Source organism: Castor canadensis, chromosome 9 (genome assembly GCF_047511655.1).
Source record: "Castor canadensis chromosome 9, mCasCan1.hap1v2, whole genome shotgun sequence".
Taxonomy (NCBI): domain Eukaryota; kingdom Metazoa; phylum Chordata; class Mammalia; order Rodentia; family Castoridae; genus Castor; species Castor canadensis.
Window position 1 is genome coordinate 94,019,760 of NC_133394.1, and position 18,608 is coordinate 94,038,367.

General features: G+C 39.9%; 1 protein-coding gene across 1 annotated transcript in view; it reads right to left on the bottom strand.

Moving 5' to 3' along the window:
- The window catches only part of Parm1 (prostate androgen-regulated mucin-like protein 1), a 109,058-nt gene extending 93,340 nt beyond the window's left edge, over window positions 1-15,718 (bottom strand). The window contains exon 1 of the mRNA XM_020156545.2: window positions 15,401-15,718. Coding sequence (XP_020012134.2) covers window positions 15,401-15,443 — 43 coding nt within the window. The 5' untranslated portion in view covers window positions 15,444-15,718. The remainder of the gene's footprint in view (window positions 1-15,400) is intronic.
- Between the last annotated feature and the right edge of the window lie 2,890 nt (window positions 15,719-18,608).

Sequence of the window (18,608 nt, forward strand, 5' to 3'; positions counted from 1 at the left end):
TGGTCTTTGCCAATGTGATGGAGTTAACATGGGGTTACACTGAAAGAGGGTAGGCCCCAATCCAGTACAACTGGTTGTCAGGTATCCTTATCAGAGGGAAATCTGGACACAGACAACATTGTAGGGGAGAGGTCACGTGAAGTGGGAGTCAGAGATTAAAGTCTTGCTGTCAGAAGTCAAGGAGTGCTGGGGACTATCAGAAGATGGAAGAAGGAAAAAAGGATCCTTTCCTGGAGCATTAGAGGGAGTATGGCTTTGCTGAAGCCTTGATTTCAGACTTATAGCTTCCAGAACTGTGAGAGAATAGATGTCTGTTGTTTTAAAAACCATCAAAGTTGGTGGTAATTTATTATGGTGACCTTAGGAAACTCAGACAATAGCTAATCTATATTTATCCCAACTTTGGCAGGTTGGCACTGTTCAAGAGGACAAGCAGTTTACAGCAGTTTGCTGGGAGTAATGTTTAGAGACGAGACACCTTTGCTGCTGTGTAACTGAAAAGATGAGAAAATGTGCTCCCTTTCTACCCAGGACAGCACACTTCCTTCTAAATTCCTCCAGTATTGGTTGATGACACCAGGGTATATTTCTAGAGTACCAAGTTCAAAGGAATAAGAAGAGTGTCCTTCTGGTGACATAAAAACACAGACAGGGACATGCAACTTCCCTCTTTGTTACTCTTTTTTTTTTTTTTTTTGTAGAAGTTCATTATATTGGAAAGAAGAAAGGGGCCACCCATAGGTATGTACCTTGATGTGACACTATGGTTCATGTGTATGCCATCATGAAATTACTTTTATTGGCCTCCTTAGGCTGTTTTGACAACACATTTCAAAGGTTAAACTGTGGATAGTAGTGTTAAAATAAGAAAACTAACACAACTTATGCCTTTTTCCAAATAGATGAGGTTTTCAGAGGACACACATGGACTGTCTCATTCCTGTAGAAGTTGCCACTGCTAGCTGTGATGGTGGAGTTTTAAAAGATAGTCTCATTGCCTTCACTTGTCCAGAGTGAAATTTTATTTCATAAGGATGTGTAGATAAGGGTGGTTGCCCAAATATAACAAGCTTATGTGGAAAATGATTATAATTCCTTTCTAAATTTCATTTGCGGATGGACAGTCATATGAAATAAGCCATTTGGATCACCACAATCTCCTGTTTCTCCCTTATCGGCCCCTTCTGAGGCTTTCTAGTGTCCTGTGAAATCATACTGGCCCTCATTGTCCCACTCTTGATTCAAGTATTGTCACAGGCCGCAGACCATTCTCTATTAAGGCATTATTTGTCCTGTAGGCCACTTCCTCAAGGCTCTGTGCTCTTCTACATGCTTAGACATGGCAATAGATAATAACTTTTTGATACTTTAATATGTCACTTCTCTCACAGACCATAAAGCCTTTGAATCTTAACTCTTAAGAGAAGAGGGCAAGGTTGAAGGTGATTTGGAGTCTCTGAAGTCAAGGGACACAAGTTTACATGACAATTTTAGTCTAAGTTCAGCCACTAACTACCTGTGAGACCTTGGGCTCCACAAGTTTAAGCTTCAGTTTCTTCAGTCCAATTTGATAAGCAGTGAGCACCCACCACATATGTGTTCCTGCATAGGAAGGGGAGATTTGAAGCTAAGAAATGATCCCTGCTCTCTAAAGGCTGAAAAATGGGTAGTTCTCACATGTGCAAACAACTAAAGGAGAAATTTGAACTTATAAACTGGAGAATTTGGCAGTCTAGAATGAGGAAATGGCATGAGAAAGGCAGAGAGGCCATGCAGCAGATGTTCCCTTCTTGGGGAACCAAGAATGACCTATTAGCTTCTATGGCCTTTCTTGCAATAATTACCTATTCCACATTTCTTTTGTTTTGGCACTAGTTTAGATCCTAAGTCAGTTGCTAAAAAGAGTTTGGACTTGTTTCTGTAAGCAACAGGGAGTTCTGGAAGACTCTTTTTAAAAAAAAATCCTTTTATAATAGAAAAAGTGGAGAAGAGTATAACGAATCCCTATGTTTCCTTCACTCAGTTTCAACACCCATTTACTCACAATAATTTTTTAAATAATAGCCCCTATTTTATCATATTTGACCATATTATTTTGAAGCAAATCCTAAGAATCATAGCATTTCTTCTAGTAAGTGTCTCTAAAAGATAGAGGTTGTTGAAAACCTAAGGTCTATATCATTATCGTGGTTAAAACATTAAGAATCCATTACTATTATTAAACACATAATCAATTGTTCTAATTCACAATTGCCTCATAAAGGCCATGATTTGTTTTCATAGTTTTGGTTTGATTCAGGATCCAAAATCAGTCTATAATTGTGATTGTTTGCTGTTCCTAAAGTTCTTTTTCAGTCTGTAAGTTTCTTCCTCTTCTGTCCATTTTTTCTCTCAACCTCTTTCTTTTATTCCTTGCAATTTATTTATTTATTTTGTGATACTGGAGTTTGAACTCATGGTCTACAACTTGAGCCACTCTATCACCCATTTTTTTTGTGTGTGTGATGTGTTTTTTTTTTTTGAGATCGAATCTTGTGAATTATTTGCCAGGACTGGCTTTGAGCCATGCTCTTCCTGAGTAGCTAGGCTTACAGGCATGAGCTACTGGTGCCCAGTGCAATTTATTTATTGGAGAAACCAGGTTGTTTATCCTATAGAGTCTTTTGCAGCTTGGAATTTTTTATTTCATTCTCCTGGGTTAGGAAAAATATAAATGATTGCAATTTCTTGTTAGATCAAAGAGCAAAGGTATTCTCAAAGATTACCAAAGTCCTGTCAAAAGGATTCAGAACTTCTTAATTAGGCTCCTAGTGACTAACAATGGTGAAATTTGACCATTTTGAAGATAATAATTGCAGCTGACTGAAATACACAAAATATGTTTAGTCATGAGTTCAAAATGACTCTAAAACCAAAGCAACAAATTAATATAAATGTTACTGATTTTCTTTGGAGGATGCTAATAAATCAAGACATTATTCTGAGAATTATCTACTTCTCCAAGAAGTCTTCATTCTTTTTAATGGAAATGGAATTTAGAAACTAAGATTTGAGCACCTCAAAAGGTGCTCAAATCTTAGGTCCATTTCTCCTTTGGAGGGGAGCAGATAACTGGACTGGCCTGAATGGGTCCTGCAAGAGCCTTTGTGAAGAAAGGCTGACAATTTAGGAGCTACTGTTGTCACTTAGGAAGAGGTGATATAAGGTTGCTTCTCAACCAAAGCTGTAGTTGTAGAAGACAATCAAAGCTGGAAACACAAAAGGATTTAGCAAGTGATGTAGCAGTTAAAGGTAGTGGGTCCACAGGTGGGTGGACATAGGCTCAAAGCCCAGCTCTGCTACTTATTAACCATATGCTCTATGGCTTATTACATAATTTTGGAACCTCAATAACCTGAATTACAAAATGGGAGTAGTTTTGCCTACCTCACAGGGATGATGGGAGGATTGATAAAATTGCAAACGAATCAAATATAGCATAGTACAGCAACATGCAGTACACTCAGAAAGACCAAAAATGTAAAAATGGGAGCCTCCATTTTTACTAATATATTTAGTTTTACCTATAACAGAGGGGTTGAACTGGGTCAGGCCAAAGCTTCTTCCTGTCTTATCTGCTCCAATTGTCTCCCCAGCTTTGCCTGTATTATTTTCTGTAAAGCCATAGAGGATTAATAATGGATCCTCCAGCATTTGCTTAAACCACATTTTATTGATTATTTTATTAAAAAGATGACATAACAAATTTAATGTTGGCAAAGGAAAAAAAAGCATATGTAATTTTGAGGACTAGTTTTCTTATTTGAGCTCTATGCTGGCAGCTTTCAATTTGAGAAACAGAATAACGTGTTAAGAAATTGCTTCCATAACAAATGCTGAAGAGCTATTTTTAAAAAAGAAAAAATCCTAACAGTATCCTTTGAATAGTGATCAGTTAGCTCAGAGCCCCTTAAAATACTATACAAGATGGCCATCCCAATCAATAATTTATACAGCATTCTAGTTTTAGAAAAAGTAACATTACTTTAAGTCAATTCTTTCCCAGAACCTTTCCTGCCCCTGACATCAGTGATGCCCTGTAAACCTTCCTGAGGTTATTTGGTTTCCTAAGATCTTATTTTTGAGGGCTCCATCAGACTGATTGTTGAGTCAAGATTGTGAGGATGGAAATGTTATCTAGCAGTTACTAGAGGCACATTTAGCTGTTGCTAAAGAGGGATTTAAAATATTCATAATATCTTATAAAAACAGAGAGGGGGCAGGGAGAGAAAATCTCAGACAGAGAGAAAAGTGAAACTGACATAAAATTCCCTTGCCAGACAGAGCCACAGGACCCTTCTAAACCCTTCCCTTTAGGCACACACATACACATAATGTGTCAAATATCTTATAGCCTACACTCTGTAGCTTGCTTTTTCCTTGGGAAATATAAAGCTACAATATATTAGCTTAATATATTGTAACCATGTTTATATCCAGTACATAATGAACCATGTCAATCTTTTGAGCAGTTGCTTATATTGTATGAATTTTGCATGTATGCTGGTTTAGCAGATAAGCACTGTTCTCAGTGACAGAACTCTTCTCCTTCAGCAGGCACACACTGCCTTTGAGATTTGGGGCATCACAAGCCTTCTCTTGTTGATGTGAGATAGATACCAGGCTCTGCTTGTCCTCTCACTTGGGGAGCATGGTATTGGCCATGAGAGAAGTGGGGGGATGGCCACCTGATCTTCAGTACCACTCTCACAACACCAGAGTGCCCAGGGGACCTCCAGCACAGAGTCAAGGCTACTTGCCCTTGCCACTTCTCTGTTTACAGTCAGGGTTGTAAACAGAACCTGCCCTCCTCAAGAATGGACAAAACGGACCTTGTGAAATAAGCAAAGCAAATCTTTTAAAAGAAGTGTTATCTTTTCCTTTCTTTGAGGTATTTGTAAGCCGCTCCTCAAGTTATTATAAACAAGACAAATATGTTGTTATTTTTTCCAAGCTCATATTCTTTCTGGCAGCCACTAAATAACTAATCACTCCTATTTTGAGAAAGCCAGATAGTAGCAGGAGTATTTGTTGCATGATTAAGTTGGGAAATGTGCCACTCTGGGTGATTTTAACACCAGCCAAGTCAAGGACTGTCAGTCTTCCAGAGTAGATAACAAGTATTCCTCTCACTATGGGATATAGGTTTGAGTTGATTCAAGACTTCACCACCAGTTCTATCAACTTATATTTCAAAATCATGAAGGGAGGCAAAATGCAAGATCTCTAAGGCCAAGAAAACTCCCATCTGTCCTAGATCTTATCAGTGACTAATTTATACTTTCAATGCTCAGGGTTGGAATTTACTTAACGTTCTTAGACTTTACTGGGTAGCTGCCAGTTGTGCTTCCTTTACTTTCACCAGCAGGCTATTTTAGTTATTCAGAAAATTTTCAAAAAAAAAAAAATTCTAGTAGAGAGGTATCTTTATCTTTTCCAGCTGAGCTCAAAGGTGACATTTTCTTAATTGGCCAGAGAGTTTAAGAAGTTTCAGCTACTTTAAAATGATGTCCATGGCAAAAAAAAAAAAAGGCTTAAGGTTTACATTTTTAAAAAAAAGAGTTTGGCATGCCAATGTCTCATTTTGGGGTTATCTAAGGAAAAATTTGAATTAACTCTTTATTTTTCCATCCCTCAGAAATCTATTTTAATCATCCAATTCAGCAACTAGATTTGGAGTACCACTATGTGACACATAGAGTTTTAGTGCTAAGGAATACCAGAGCAAACACGACAGACAAAATCCCTTCATTTTGGAGATGTATTTTAGCAAGAGGTAAGGGGGAGGAATAGAGGGAGACAGAAATTTAAAAAAGTATAGAGTCAGATAAGAGGCACTAAGAATACAGTGTTGGTAGGTGGAACACACTGATATTTTAAGATATTGGACAGGGTAGGTCTTATTGAGAAGGTGACATTTGAGAAAAGGTGCTAGTTTTTAGAAATGGAATGTTTCCCAAGGGCTCATTTGTTAAGGGCTTGGTCTTCTGTTCACTGTTGCTGGAAGATGATAGAAACCTTTAGGAGGTGGGCCTCCATGGGAGTTTTTGTGTCATTGGGAACACTGCCCTTGAAGGAGATTTAGACTGTGCTCTTTCTCTCTTTTTACACTCAGCCATGAGGTGAACAGGCTTCCTCTCTCATCTACTCTTGCCATGATGTACTGTGCTGCCCCAGGTCAAAAACCATGGTCATGGACTGAAGCCTCCAGAACTATGAACCAAAATAAACCTTTCTTTAAAAAAAAAAAGTTGATTATCTCAGGTATTTGTCACAGTTATAGAAAACTGACTAACACAAAAGGCTTTAAGGAAGTCAGGGAGTTAGCCAAGTGAATATATGGAGAAAGTAGATTTCAGATAGAGAAAACAGTCACAGCATGCTCTAAGGAAGCAAGCATGACTGGTGTAAAGCCAGGAAACAGAAAGGGAAGAAGATCAGACTCAAGAACAAATGGAGCACCCCTTATGCAGGTCTTGGCAGTCACTTCAAGGTCTTTAACTTTTACTCAGTGTGAGAAACCATGATAGAGTTTAGAACAAAACACTGACATACCTGTCTCCAATGGATTGAATGTTGCTTTGCATAAAGTAGACCTTAGGAAGGAAACAGAAGAGCTGGCAGGTTTGGGAAGAGGTCACTGTGGTATTCCAGGAGAAAGAGGATGTTGGCTCAGTACAGGATAAGAGCAAAAAGTGGTTGGATTCTGTATATATTTTATAAGTACAACAAACATACTGCCTTGAATGATCTAGTGAGGGATGTTGAGAAAGAAAGAAGACCTGCGGATGACACTTGTTTAGCATAAGCAGCTAGAAAGCTGCCATCATTGAGATGGAGGAAGCTTCAGGTAGAGTCTATGGGGGAAGGAAGTCTAGGAGCTCAGGTTTGGACATGTTGAGTTTGAGATGAGTATTATTTAAATGTTGATTTTCTTTTGACTAAGTCAAAATTCATCAACTTCAAAGAATATAAATTCCCCAAGTCTAGAGCTTTGTCTTTTTTGTTCATTACTGTATCTTGAGGTACATGCAGATTATCAATTAAAAATTAACTGAATATTTATTAAATGTCTCACTCTGTTCCACATGCTGGAAACACATTGAGATAAAACAGTTAACATTTCTGCTTTTACACATCTTACAATCAAGTAGTAGAGGGTAGAAAAGGAAAGTAGGTAAAATAAAATAAAGTTCACTTCTGTCTGTTGCTGTATGTGCTTGGTAGACATGGCTAGATGGTTACTCACATGTCACTCTCCACATCTTATCATAAGGGAGGAAACTGAGATTCCAGAGTTGGCATTCTATGCCATTCTTTTAATCCCCAACCCCTTCTATCACACTATGCCGCTTCTTATATGTACAATAACACAAATCTCATCCTACCACAGTAAGGTTGTGTTTCTCTTCATACAAGCACTTAAAGTTATAACAGGACTCTCTCCTTAACTGATTCAAAGCATGCACTTGAATTCTTCTTGACATCTCAGGGCATTTTCTTATTCTTCATTCCCTTGTACAACGCTGAGGGTACCTTAATTACCTGTCTTGAGGGCTGCCATAATGTCTCATCTGAAAGGCACAACTGTAACCTTTTACAGAACTAAAAAGATATATATGAAAGGCTGTATATTCATATAAATTGGTGAGGTTATTCAATACCCTTTCAAAAAAGAAAAATGATTCTCAAAGAATATTCATTCCAGAAGCAGCATCAAGGGGTAGATTAGACCTATGTACTTCTAAGTAATTTTAATTATCATCCTCCTTTCATTCAGGCATCTGATAATTTTCTTGTTTGCATGCCACAGTATGCCCTAGTAGTGCCTATGTAGCCTGGGTAGATATTCTGAAAGAGCCTGTTCCCTACTGTTCATTTCTTACTGCTTCCACATGTAATTTGATATCACTTCCCACCAACATTTCCTAGAATGTAAATATGAGTGATCATTTTAGCTGATAATCCGTTTTCCTACTTGGATATGTTTGGTCAGCTCTTCATAAAAGGATAATTTCAGAGCTCTTCTCCTGAATACCATCTCCACCAACATTGCAATTTTAAAAGCAAAACATTCAGAGTTCCTTGTTAATTGAATGTGATGACATTATAGGTTTTGACGCCTCTCACACAGCAGCAAGAATTCCTATGACTGGCAAAGTGCATGCTCCACCAAGGATTGCCTCTTTCCCAGGCCAAGAAAGAGGTATTCAGTCTACCAAATTTCTTTAAGACCCTCTGCTAAACAAGTAGAGAGAGATCTCATATTGTAATTCTGAGATATACTAAAAACCCCTCATGACACATTACATAAACTCAACAGAATAACTAGTATCATAAACATTTTCCTAAACACGTTGTGAAATATTACTTTTACATAGCATATAAAGAAAACATTCTTTTATCCTTGTAATATTTGCCACTGTTCTTTCTGAAAAATCTAAATTATAGTGCAAAGCAAGAGTCATGTAGTATGGAGTGTTCAACAATCAAATGAGTATTTCATACTCATCCAGGACACAACAGTGAGTGAATAAGCCCTCTCAGTAATGAGGTAATGTTTCTGGACTATAAAAAGGCTATTACAATGTAAACTATACCTATTTTACTAATTCTATAAAAGGAAATATAATGTAATCTAAAGTGCTGGAAGTCTGAATGGTAGCTCTAGGTTTATAACCAAGGACAAAAATAAATAAAAACAAAATCACCTCATCTAATTCCTTTCACAGTCAACACCTGTATGAAAATGGCTATGTCCTTATTTCTTTGCTCAAGCAAAAAAAAAAAAATCAGGTTTCAGAATTTGGAATAGAAGTGGAAGATATTATCATCAAAATTGCATTCCACTACTTACCTTTTGTATAAAATAGACATGTTTTCTAAATATCACACCTGGTAATTTTCCACAATATTTTTCCACTTAACAGCTAGGTATCCACAGATTTTTTTCCCCCTAAGGTATAAAGGGTGAAAATTTCTACCACAGTTCAATTGCTTAAAAGATTTTTTAAATATTTGTCTTAAAATCTGCCTAACGTGTTGCTTCAGGCTCTATATAGCCACTGCTTTTAAGTTATACCAATAAATCTATCCAGCAGGAATTACATAAAACTTATATAATTAATATTTGTAAAATGTCTTAAGATCTTGGCACAAAAAACAAGCACTGAAATCCAAAGCTATTCTCTAACTTTCTTGTTAAATCTTTTGCCAGCTAAATTCCAGACAGCTTCTAATTCCAGCTCCTAAGCAAAAACATTGCTACTATAAGAAACATATAATTTTTTTCTAAAAAAGTAAATGCCAAAAGGGGCTCATTAATGTACGTCAGAGAAGACACAGAAATCCCACCAATTATTCAGAAGCACATAACAATGCATAGTTAATGGATATGAAATCAAAATTAAGTTTTCACTGGAGTGAAAGCTGCTCCTAAATCCTCATCTATGCAGTTGCTAACCAAGAGAACCATTCTTAAATCTCTGTACGTTGCCATGAACAGATTACTTTTTAATGAAATGATGGAGGGCAACTAAAGCCCCATAATGCGAGGTTCAAAGTGAAGCTAATTCTATATCCAGCCCATTGCATGGATGACCTACAGATGAAAGGCCAAAATAGAGTCAGCAGATAAAAAACAGGACACCTGCTGAATTTTAACTTAATTTTGTATGTCATACTTAGAATCATTATTTATTTGAAATTCAAATTTTACTGAGCAACCTACATATTTATTTGTTAAAATAAAAGCACTGACAATGCTAGCCAAAGGAAAATCAAGACAATGAATTTTCAACTGACATTATACCACCCCACACCAAGGGAAAGCACAGATGAAAAGAATTCTATAATTGTCTACTTCATTTAGTGATTTCTGTTGCTTGTAAGATGGCAAAGATTTCAAGATATGTAAACAATGTTAAAAGAGGTGAAAGAAACAGACTATGCTGGTATAAAGGGTTATAATAAACATTTAAAGATACACGTATCAGAAAATATTGTGCTACATCAATTCTTTTCATTGAAACAGTTCAAGATATAAGTAAAAAAGAACTGTTATAAACTACTGATACACATGAGTCTTATTTTGTTGTCAGTGTGCTGGCATGGTAACTAAATAACTTATTAAGTCCTGCATTTCCAAGGAAAAAGTAATCACTGGGTAAAGAAGACACTATCTGTCCACTTCTTAGAACTACCATTGTCTTCTATACAAAACATTAACTTTTTTGAACCTTTGTTTCATTTGATATCATGTAAGCAAGGCAAATACTTGATTCCAAGCTAACATGTTCAATTTCAGTGATAGATACTTTCACAAGGAAGCACATAGTTTTAACTGCTTCTGCAGGATTCCTTCCATGTATCACAGTTTTCATTTAGGTCATAAGAGAGCCAAACCTTAAAAACATTTTTTTAAGTGCATCTCTCCACTGCTTACAGTGGGTACTGTACCCCCCGAGGGTAAATTATTGCTTAAGAAAGTCAGCTTAAACAGTACAAATAGTTGGCTAGTATTTTCCTCATAAAACATGAGCATAATTAAACCAGGCCCAAATCCTGACATTAAATTGGAGATCTGGCAATTACTGATGATTCTGGGTTCTGGAGAAAGACATTCTGGAACCATCAGACAAAATGATCTGCCTTTCCTAGGTTATTTGAACTGAATTATCCAAAATTTTGTGGCTTTGAGGATCTGACCTTTAAGATTTAGCTGACTTGGCTTTTTAAACATACTAGTTTGCAAAAGTCCCTGTGGAAGAAATAAAGTCCTTGATGAGACTTTACTTTTATTTGCTTTTGAGCATTTTTTGGACTATTGTGCTAAATCTGAGCAGGCACATTATTAACGTTTTTAGATTAGACATTTGGTAGGCTCAGCTGAATATTTTCTTAATTTTCACATTAACCTTGCAGCGGCAACAACTGTCACTGAAATACTAGATGAGATCTTTGATGTTACATGGTCCAAGTGCAAGCATATAAACTCTGCTTTCAGTGAGGATGACCTATTCAGTGCAGAAGATAGTAGATGAGCTGTGCACACAGTCTTTTTGTTTGGTTTTGAGATATAATCTTTTAAATGGTTTTATTAGTATATAATAGTTGTACAGGAGGATACATTGTGATATTTACATATGTACTTAAAATATATCTTAGTTGGATTTACCCCCTCTATCATTCTCCCTCTTCCCGTCTCCCCTCCCTTGTTAGACCAATTTCAACAGGTTTCATTCTTCTATTTTCATATATGGATACAAAACACACCCACTATATAAACCCTTCTTCCCCCTTTCCTCGTGCCCACCCTCTTTTACTAACCTCTGGGAAAGATTTATTTTTCTCTCCTGCCCTTCATTTTTTTAAAATTAAGTGCATATTGATAATCCAAAGGGGTATCGTTTTGGTACTTCCTGTCTGTATATATCGTGCTTTAACCACATTAATCCATTCTCCCTATTACCTGCTCATTATCTATCACCATGCTCCCATAATATTCAACATAATATAATAGTACATTATATTATATTCATATATAGATGGGTTGTTTCAGTATTTTTCATTCTCTAACATTTACTTATCTCTCCTGCCTCCCCTCAGATGGACTCATTAATACAATTTTTTTCTGTCTCTGAGATAGAATCTTGCTAACTTTGCCCAGGTTGACCTTGAATTCACAATCTTGTTGCCTTCACCTCTCAGGTAGTTTGGATCGCAGTTGTGCACCAGAACACCTGGCTACTTACGCAACATTTTTATGTCCCTGGCATCTTATACTTGTAGGTATGTTCAGTTATTTAACTCAACAACCTTGCAAAATGATTTTTTCCAATTTTGTAGATATGAAAACTCAGAATGGTTAAGGTTCTTGCCTTAAATTACACAGTTAGTAAGCAGTAAAGCTTACTATGCAATCCAGTTGCAGAGTCTGTATGTTTACCACTTTGAAACCCTGACTCTGAAAAATGCATCAGATAACAATGCAGAGCTTCCACTTTTCAGGTCAGGGTTCATGTGAAGGAACTGTCACTTCTTCAACTGTGACCACAGATTCCAGGGGAACAGAAGCTAATCAGCCCAAAGGAATGCAAGTAACTCTCCCCTATGATCTCAAGAAATCACAGGCTAGCAACCTTGCTATTCCTGTAAACGTGTGCGCTTTCATTTTGTTGTTATATTTGTGATAAAGCTACTGAACTGGTATCTGTCAGGACCAGTAGGAGGCACAAAGTGGAAAATGTGTAGAGAGAGGTCTTCCTTCAAGAATAAAGACATTCTACATTTTAGTTACCTAAAGAAGAGGTATTTGACAGATCTGGAACACATATAGGATCCCTCTTTGGGTGGCAGACTGGGAAGAATCGAGCTCTCCTGGTCTTGCTCACCAAGGAGCCAATAAGTATGCATCCAGTACGGTACTCTTCCTGATGGGAGATCAGGGGCAGATGGGGAAGGTCCAGGATAAGTGAAGTACAATCATGGGGTTTGTTTCTTTCTTCCCTATTATGTTTCTTTTGCCTCTGCTAGTATTTAAAGGACTTTAAAAAGTTGCAGTATATCTCAGATACCTCAATGATACAGTTTTTAAATAAATTGGGTCATTGAATGCCAGAGGGCAGGGATTTAAGTTGTGGGAGTGAAAGAAGAGAATCCAGAGGGGAGCCAAGAGAGCTGAAGATGGAAGCTACTCAGTGGTTTGCTGTTCTCCTTGTGCTGGTGCTGGTGCCAAACCTTGGGGATTCAGGCTTGGATTTTAATTGAGAGCAGTACTCCCATATGCCATAAGATAAGAGGTGTTTGAGAGTAGTCCGGAAAAAAAAAAAAGGTGCTAGTTTTTTACCATAGTGCTCCTCAAGAGAATTGAAGACCATCCAAGGTTTTTTCTCTTCCTCCTTTTAAAGATACAAGATCAACATAGAGCAGCCCTAACTGTACTGTGACAATGCACACATATTGTCTAGTACCCCTTACACATACTGGAGAACATACTATGCATAGATTGAGAATATTTTTGAAGCCCTTGCCCAACACTGTTCCTGGTTCAAGAAGGTATCACTTTAAGAATTGTACAAAAAATTTCTTTGAATTCTCTAAAAATGGACAGAAAATAGAGAACAGAAAAGAAGCAATTCTCTTGTGAAACTAACTACATCTTTGTCAAAGGGGCTCCAAAATGAGTTGTGGATTAAAATGTAGCCCGCCACTTGCAAGAACCCTCATCCTTTGCCCCCTTAGCTACACATTTGTTTCTTCTAGAAAAATACTTTAAACCTTGAAAACATCTTACTGTGGAGTGCAGGGAATCTTTCTTTTTTTTTCTTTTTTTGCTAATTTATATATTATTCTTCTGACAATTTATTGCAAGCAGCTCTAATGACGGATACCTAAAGAGAGTCTTTCAGAAGCACAAACTTCAGAGCAAAGGATTAGCTTCCCTTTGCTTCATGCTGTCTGTTTGGGATAGAGGACAGAAGTAGGGGAAAGAGGCAGTCTGTCTTCCTGAGCCTCAGAACTGGAAACCTGTGATCTTAGGGCTCTGATTCCAACAGAAGTATGTGGGTATCTGTGGGGTTGCTTAGTCAGTCCCTGACCCACCTGTCTCTGGTGGTGGAGGACTACAAATATTCCTTCTTTCCCAAGAGCAGGGCTAAACTGTTAAGACTAAACAAAAAATAAAAAGTAAAAAAAGTTTTGAGCTTCTTAGAGGGTAAAAAAAAACCCCCAAAACCTTGTAACTACATGTCAGGGTTAATCCAGGTTTTGCTAACGGCCAGAGAAGTACAAAATGGTAAGTAAACCGCTAAATAAATAAATGAATAAATACAAGCTATGAAATCAAATTAGCAAACTATAACCCATTAATCCATTAACTGGCTCAGTCATGGTTTTCTGGGCCTCACGAAGAAGGTAAAGATACATTCCATGTCACTGCATAAATATCTCTTGCATATAAGATTAAGGATTGCCTTGCCAGACAACCCCGGGGCAGAGCTGGGATTACCGACTACACCTTCGGATCCCAGCCCTGGCAGCCCTGCCGAGCCTGCGCGGTTGAAACCGCCTGACGGTTGGGGAACCATCCGCACACGAATCTCCAACCCACGCAGAAACCAGAGCAGCAAGGGTTTTTCTCCGTTGTTAGCAAGTAGGGGAGAAAAGCCGCTATCGACTCAGTTGGGAAACTTTTCCTTAAAACAGCTGGTTCTTCCTGAGCGTCCAGGAAGCTGCTGACTTATGCTTATTTTTTAAGGAGTTGTAATGATTTGAGACCAAATGAACACGAATCCAAGGAACTCAGAGCAGGGGGAAATATGTGAACTAAAGCTCGAATCGAATAGGCCTGTACTAGGTGGCTTTGGATAGTTCTTACCTAAGCAGATCAGTGGCCGCGCACGCAGGTTACTTTTTCTACCTTTATCTACACACGACCCTTGTTAGGCTGCATTTTCCAGAAACACCGGGGACCCAACTCCAGATTCAGCGTTGTCTGACTCTCTCCCCAGCCTCTTCTAAGCCGAGCTCAAACCAATGGCTCCGCTCTCCAGGCACCCCTGCCTGAGGTCGCCGCTGCTGGTAGCCGGAGACTCCCGAGGCGCGCCTAGGCCGGGAGCCAGTGTGCCAGGGGAGAGGATGGAGGACTGGGTGGACTACAGAGGGAAGGATGGTAGCTTTAGCCAAGTTACTAGTTTCTTCATGGGGAGCATTTTTGAAAGGCTCCGAGGTACAGGGTAAAGCTGCAAAACCCTGAGGGGCGATCGCGAAGTTGACCCCAGTTGGGCTGCTGCTCCTGGAACTATGCCGCACCACCCCCAAGCATATCTAGAAAGAGAGGCTGGAGACCCAGCAACCAACAAGTCTCCGAATGCAAGTCACCCCGCCGAAGCCTTCCTGGATGGGACTTCCTCTGACCCCTACCCGAGGGTTTTCACCCCTCCTCGGATCCAACTACTGCAAGAAGTCTGGTCCCGGACTCTCTGGCAGGTGTGCTCCGAGACCTGGGCGAAGAACCGGAAGCCCCGGGGAGCAGTCAGGGTCACTACTGCGGGGCTCTAACGCTCCAGGCTAGCCAGCCACCTGTTCCACAAAGCCCGAGTTTGGGGCGTGGGGGGAAGACTGTCTCGAAGGGACACTGCCATCCCTTCCCTCCACGCCGCTCAGGACCGCCAAACGCGCACACGCCATCACCCCAAATCAAAGTGCGCACAGATCTGCGCGCGCCCCGGGAAACGCACCAACCAGTAGGTTCACCGCACACGGCGACTTATTTCCCAGTCTCCCCACTTCAGATGGGGCCCCAGCGATGGCCACTGGGACCCAAACCCAGTGGGACTCCTTGAAGGACCGCGCCAAGTACCTGCGGTGAAGATGCATAGAGCGATGAGAATCTTGCAGACCATGGTATCACGGTGCTTGGTGCCGAGGCCGGCGCGGGCGGCTAGGAGTTTGTTGGAGCCGACCGAGCGCTCCGGGCGCGGGCAGCTTCTCTTCTGCCTGTTAGGCTGTGGTAGGGGGCTGGAAGTCAGCGCAGCTCTGGTGACAGGCGGCGAGACCAGGAGAGGCAAGGCGAACGCGGCGCGGCTCACTCAGCTGCTTGCTCTTCAGCGTCCAGCACACTTCTGCTCCATCCGATCAGCCAAAGTCCGGGGCCGCCTCCTCCGCCACCAAACCCCTCCCACTCCGGCCCAGCGGTGAAGAGAGGGCCACCCCCTGGCTTTCACTCTCCCAGCACTCAGGTCCCTGGAGCCCGGCCCAGGGCGGCCTCTGCTGGACAGTCAGGACTCGAAACCAGAGCTTTAAGTAGATTCTGTAAATGCTTGGAACGCTGGCACCGTGCTGGGAGCTAGAGGTGCAAAGTGTGGGTAGTCTCTGCCCTCAGGAATCTCAGTTTTTCCTACTTGAGCTTATAGCATTTACAAAGGTGACAAAGAGGTCATCTCAGAGAGCCATCACATTTCTTTCCGAGTATGAGGACCTATTTTTCCATTTCCCCAAACATTCCTCTGTGTACATTAAACCTTCACCCACATTGAACTCCACGGCACTTCCTGGTGACTGAGCCAAGGTGTCTGCCGCCCTATTCAGGTTCTTACCAGAAGAAATATCACTGTCAGGTAACCTTGATTATGAGATAACTGAAACAGGCAGGCACCTTATTAGGTGTTTGTTGTGACTCCTTCTGTTTTTTTATGTCTTTTTATTTTTTATTTTATTCATATGTGCATACAATGTTTGGGTCATTTCTCCCCCCTTTCCCCCCGCCCCTTTCCTCTCCCCCCCACCCCCTTGCTACCAGGCAGAAAATATTTTGCCCCATCTCTAATTTTGTTGAAGAGAGAGTATAAGCAATAATAGGAAAGACCAAGGGTTTTTGCTAGTTGAGATAAGAATAGCTATACAGGGAGTTGACTTGCATTGATTTCCTGTGCATGTGTGTTACCTTCTAAATTAATTCTTCTCAAACTAACCTTTTCTCTAGTTCCTGGTCCCGTTCTCCTATTGGCCTCTGTCCCTTTAAAGTATCTACATTAGTTTGTGACACCTTCTAATAACTGTGACATAAGAATCATTAATGTCCCATTTCTCTGGTGAGAAAACCGAAGACGCAGAGAAGACAAGGAGCTGAAGGTTGCATGGCTGCACCAGGCCCACAGTAACAGAGGCTAACATTTGCTGAGTAATTCCTGTGTGCTGGGTGCTGGACATCATGCTATTCAGGTGTTATCCAAGTCCTTTACTCCCACAGTGGTCCTTTGAGATGGGTACTATTTCAGGGTGGGGCACGGCAGCACAGAGAAGGTTTAGTACTTGTCCAAGATCACACAGCTGGTCAACAGCAGCAAGATGTATGCCCAGACACCCTAGCTCATTCTCTGTGCTCTCAGGCCTCTTCAAAGTCCCAAGCTTCCCCAAAGCGTACCTCAATCAACCCAGAGGCCAGATCTACTCCCATATCTATATTATGAGTCTGGTGGTCCCCCAGTCACTAAAGCAGGGAACTAAGGAAACTTCCTAAAGAATTGAATTGTTCCATACCATTGGTAGCTCTGGAGAACAGCTTCCTTTTTCTCTGTGGCCCCTTTCTCGTATACCAGGGGCTCTTTTCTCACTCTCTCAGGGCTCATTTTATCTGTTGCAAGGTCTTATTCTCTGCCTGACTTCCCCATTGCCATTTGCAGCTCTTGTTTATACTTCCATGATCAGATTCAACTTAGCTCGTATTTATCTTTAGTCTTCATAAATTTATCTATCGCTGTTGGGATGAGAACCAAAAGATACTACAAGCAAGTGTCCATCCTCCTTCTGCCTCCCTGGCTAGAGAAACTGAAAATCCAATTTGTTGAATGCCTTCTCTGAATGCTTTCGACCTCAAAGTCCTTCTGGTTTCTAGTGTAATCAAAGTGATTATGAAGATTTCTGCATCTGAGTTTTGGTTGTCATGGAGGCAGGGACCACACACAGATGAAGGACTTCAGGGTTATTCTATAAGGCACTGGTACCTTTAAAGGGGGAGATTTAAGTAAGTGACTCTATGGCAGCTGTGAAGGTTTTTGAACACTACTTCACAGACAAATTTACTCAATTGAAATTCAACAAAACTTTAATGCAATCCCTCTGGAGTGCAAAGCATGTGCAACTCTAACTTTGATATCAAAGGTTAGATACTCAAAGGATGGTGATCCTTACATAATAACCAGTTAAAATTTCCAAGACTTTTGATTGTACACAGAATTAAGTTGAAATAATTTCTTTAATTAAAATAATTCACTTTAATTGCTGATTAAAACTTTTAAATTTGTTAGTCAACACATATCTAATTGCTTACTTGTGCCAGACCTTGTGGTAGGCTGTGGGAATATAATGATTGTCATGTTCAATGGAAACTAGGTTATGCTGCTATAACGAACCAGCTCCAAATCTTGGGGGCTTAGGCAATAGCAGCTTAGTTACAGTCAGAGTTTCCTGTGGGTACAGATTACTCCTCGGACTCGTGTTGCTCTATGTCAAGACTCAGTGTTGTAACACCATAATGAAACATGCTGCTACATTCAGTGAGACAGGGGAAGAGAGAAGTGAGAGTTAAAGGCAGCATTAAATCTTCCACTTAGAAGTGACATTTATATTTATATTTCATTGTTAACACAAGTCAATGACTGTGCCCAACTTCAAGGAAGCTTAATCTCCTGGTGTGGCCCAAAGGAGAGGAGAAATGAAGAGCAGGGAACAGTTGTAGTATGTGCCACAGTGGGTGACTGTCTGTGCCATCAGGAAGCTTTGAGTCATGGGGAATCAAACATTGACTGAACAATCACACAAAAATACATGCAATCATTTATTACATGTATGCTATAAATAACAATATTCATTAACATTTATTGAGCTTCTTCTACATGTTAGGAATTGTTGCAAGCATTACACACACACACACACACACACACACACACACACAGAACCATTTGTTTAAACTTTATTGTATGAGGTAATACTGTGCAAGACCAGAATATGCCACCCTAAAGCATGGTTCTTTGGTATAAAGATTATTTTGAGAAGCAGTAGTTATAGAA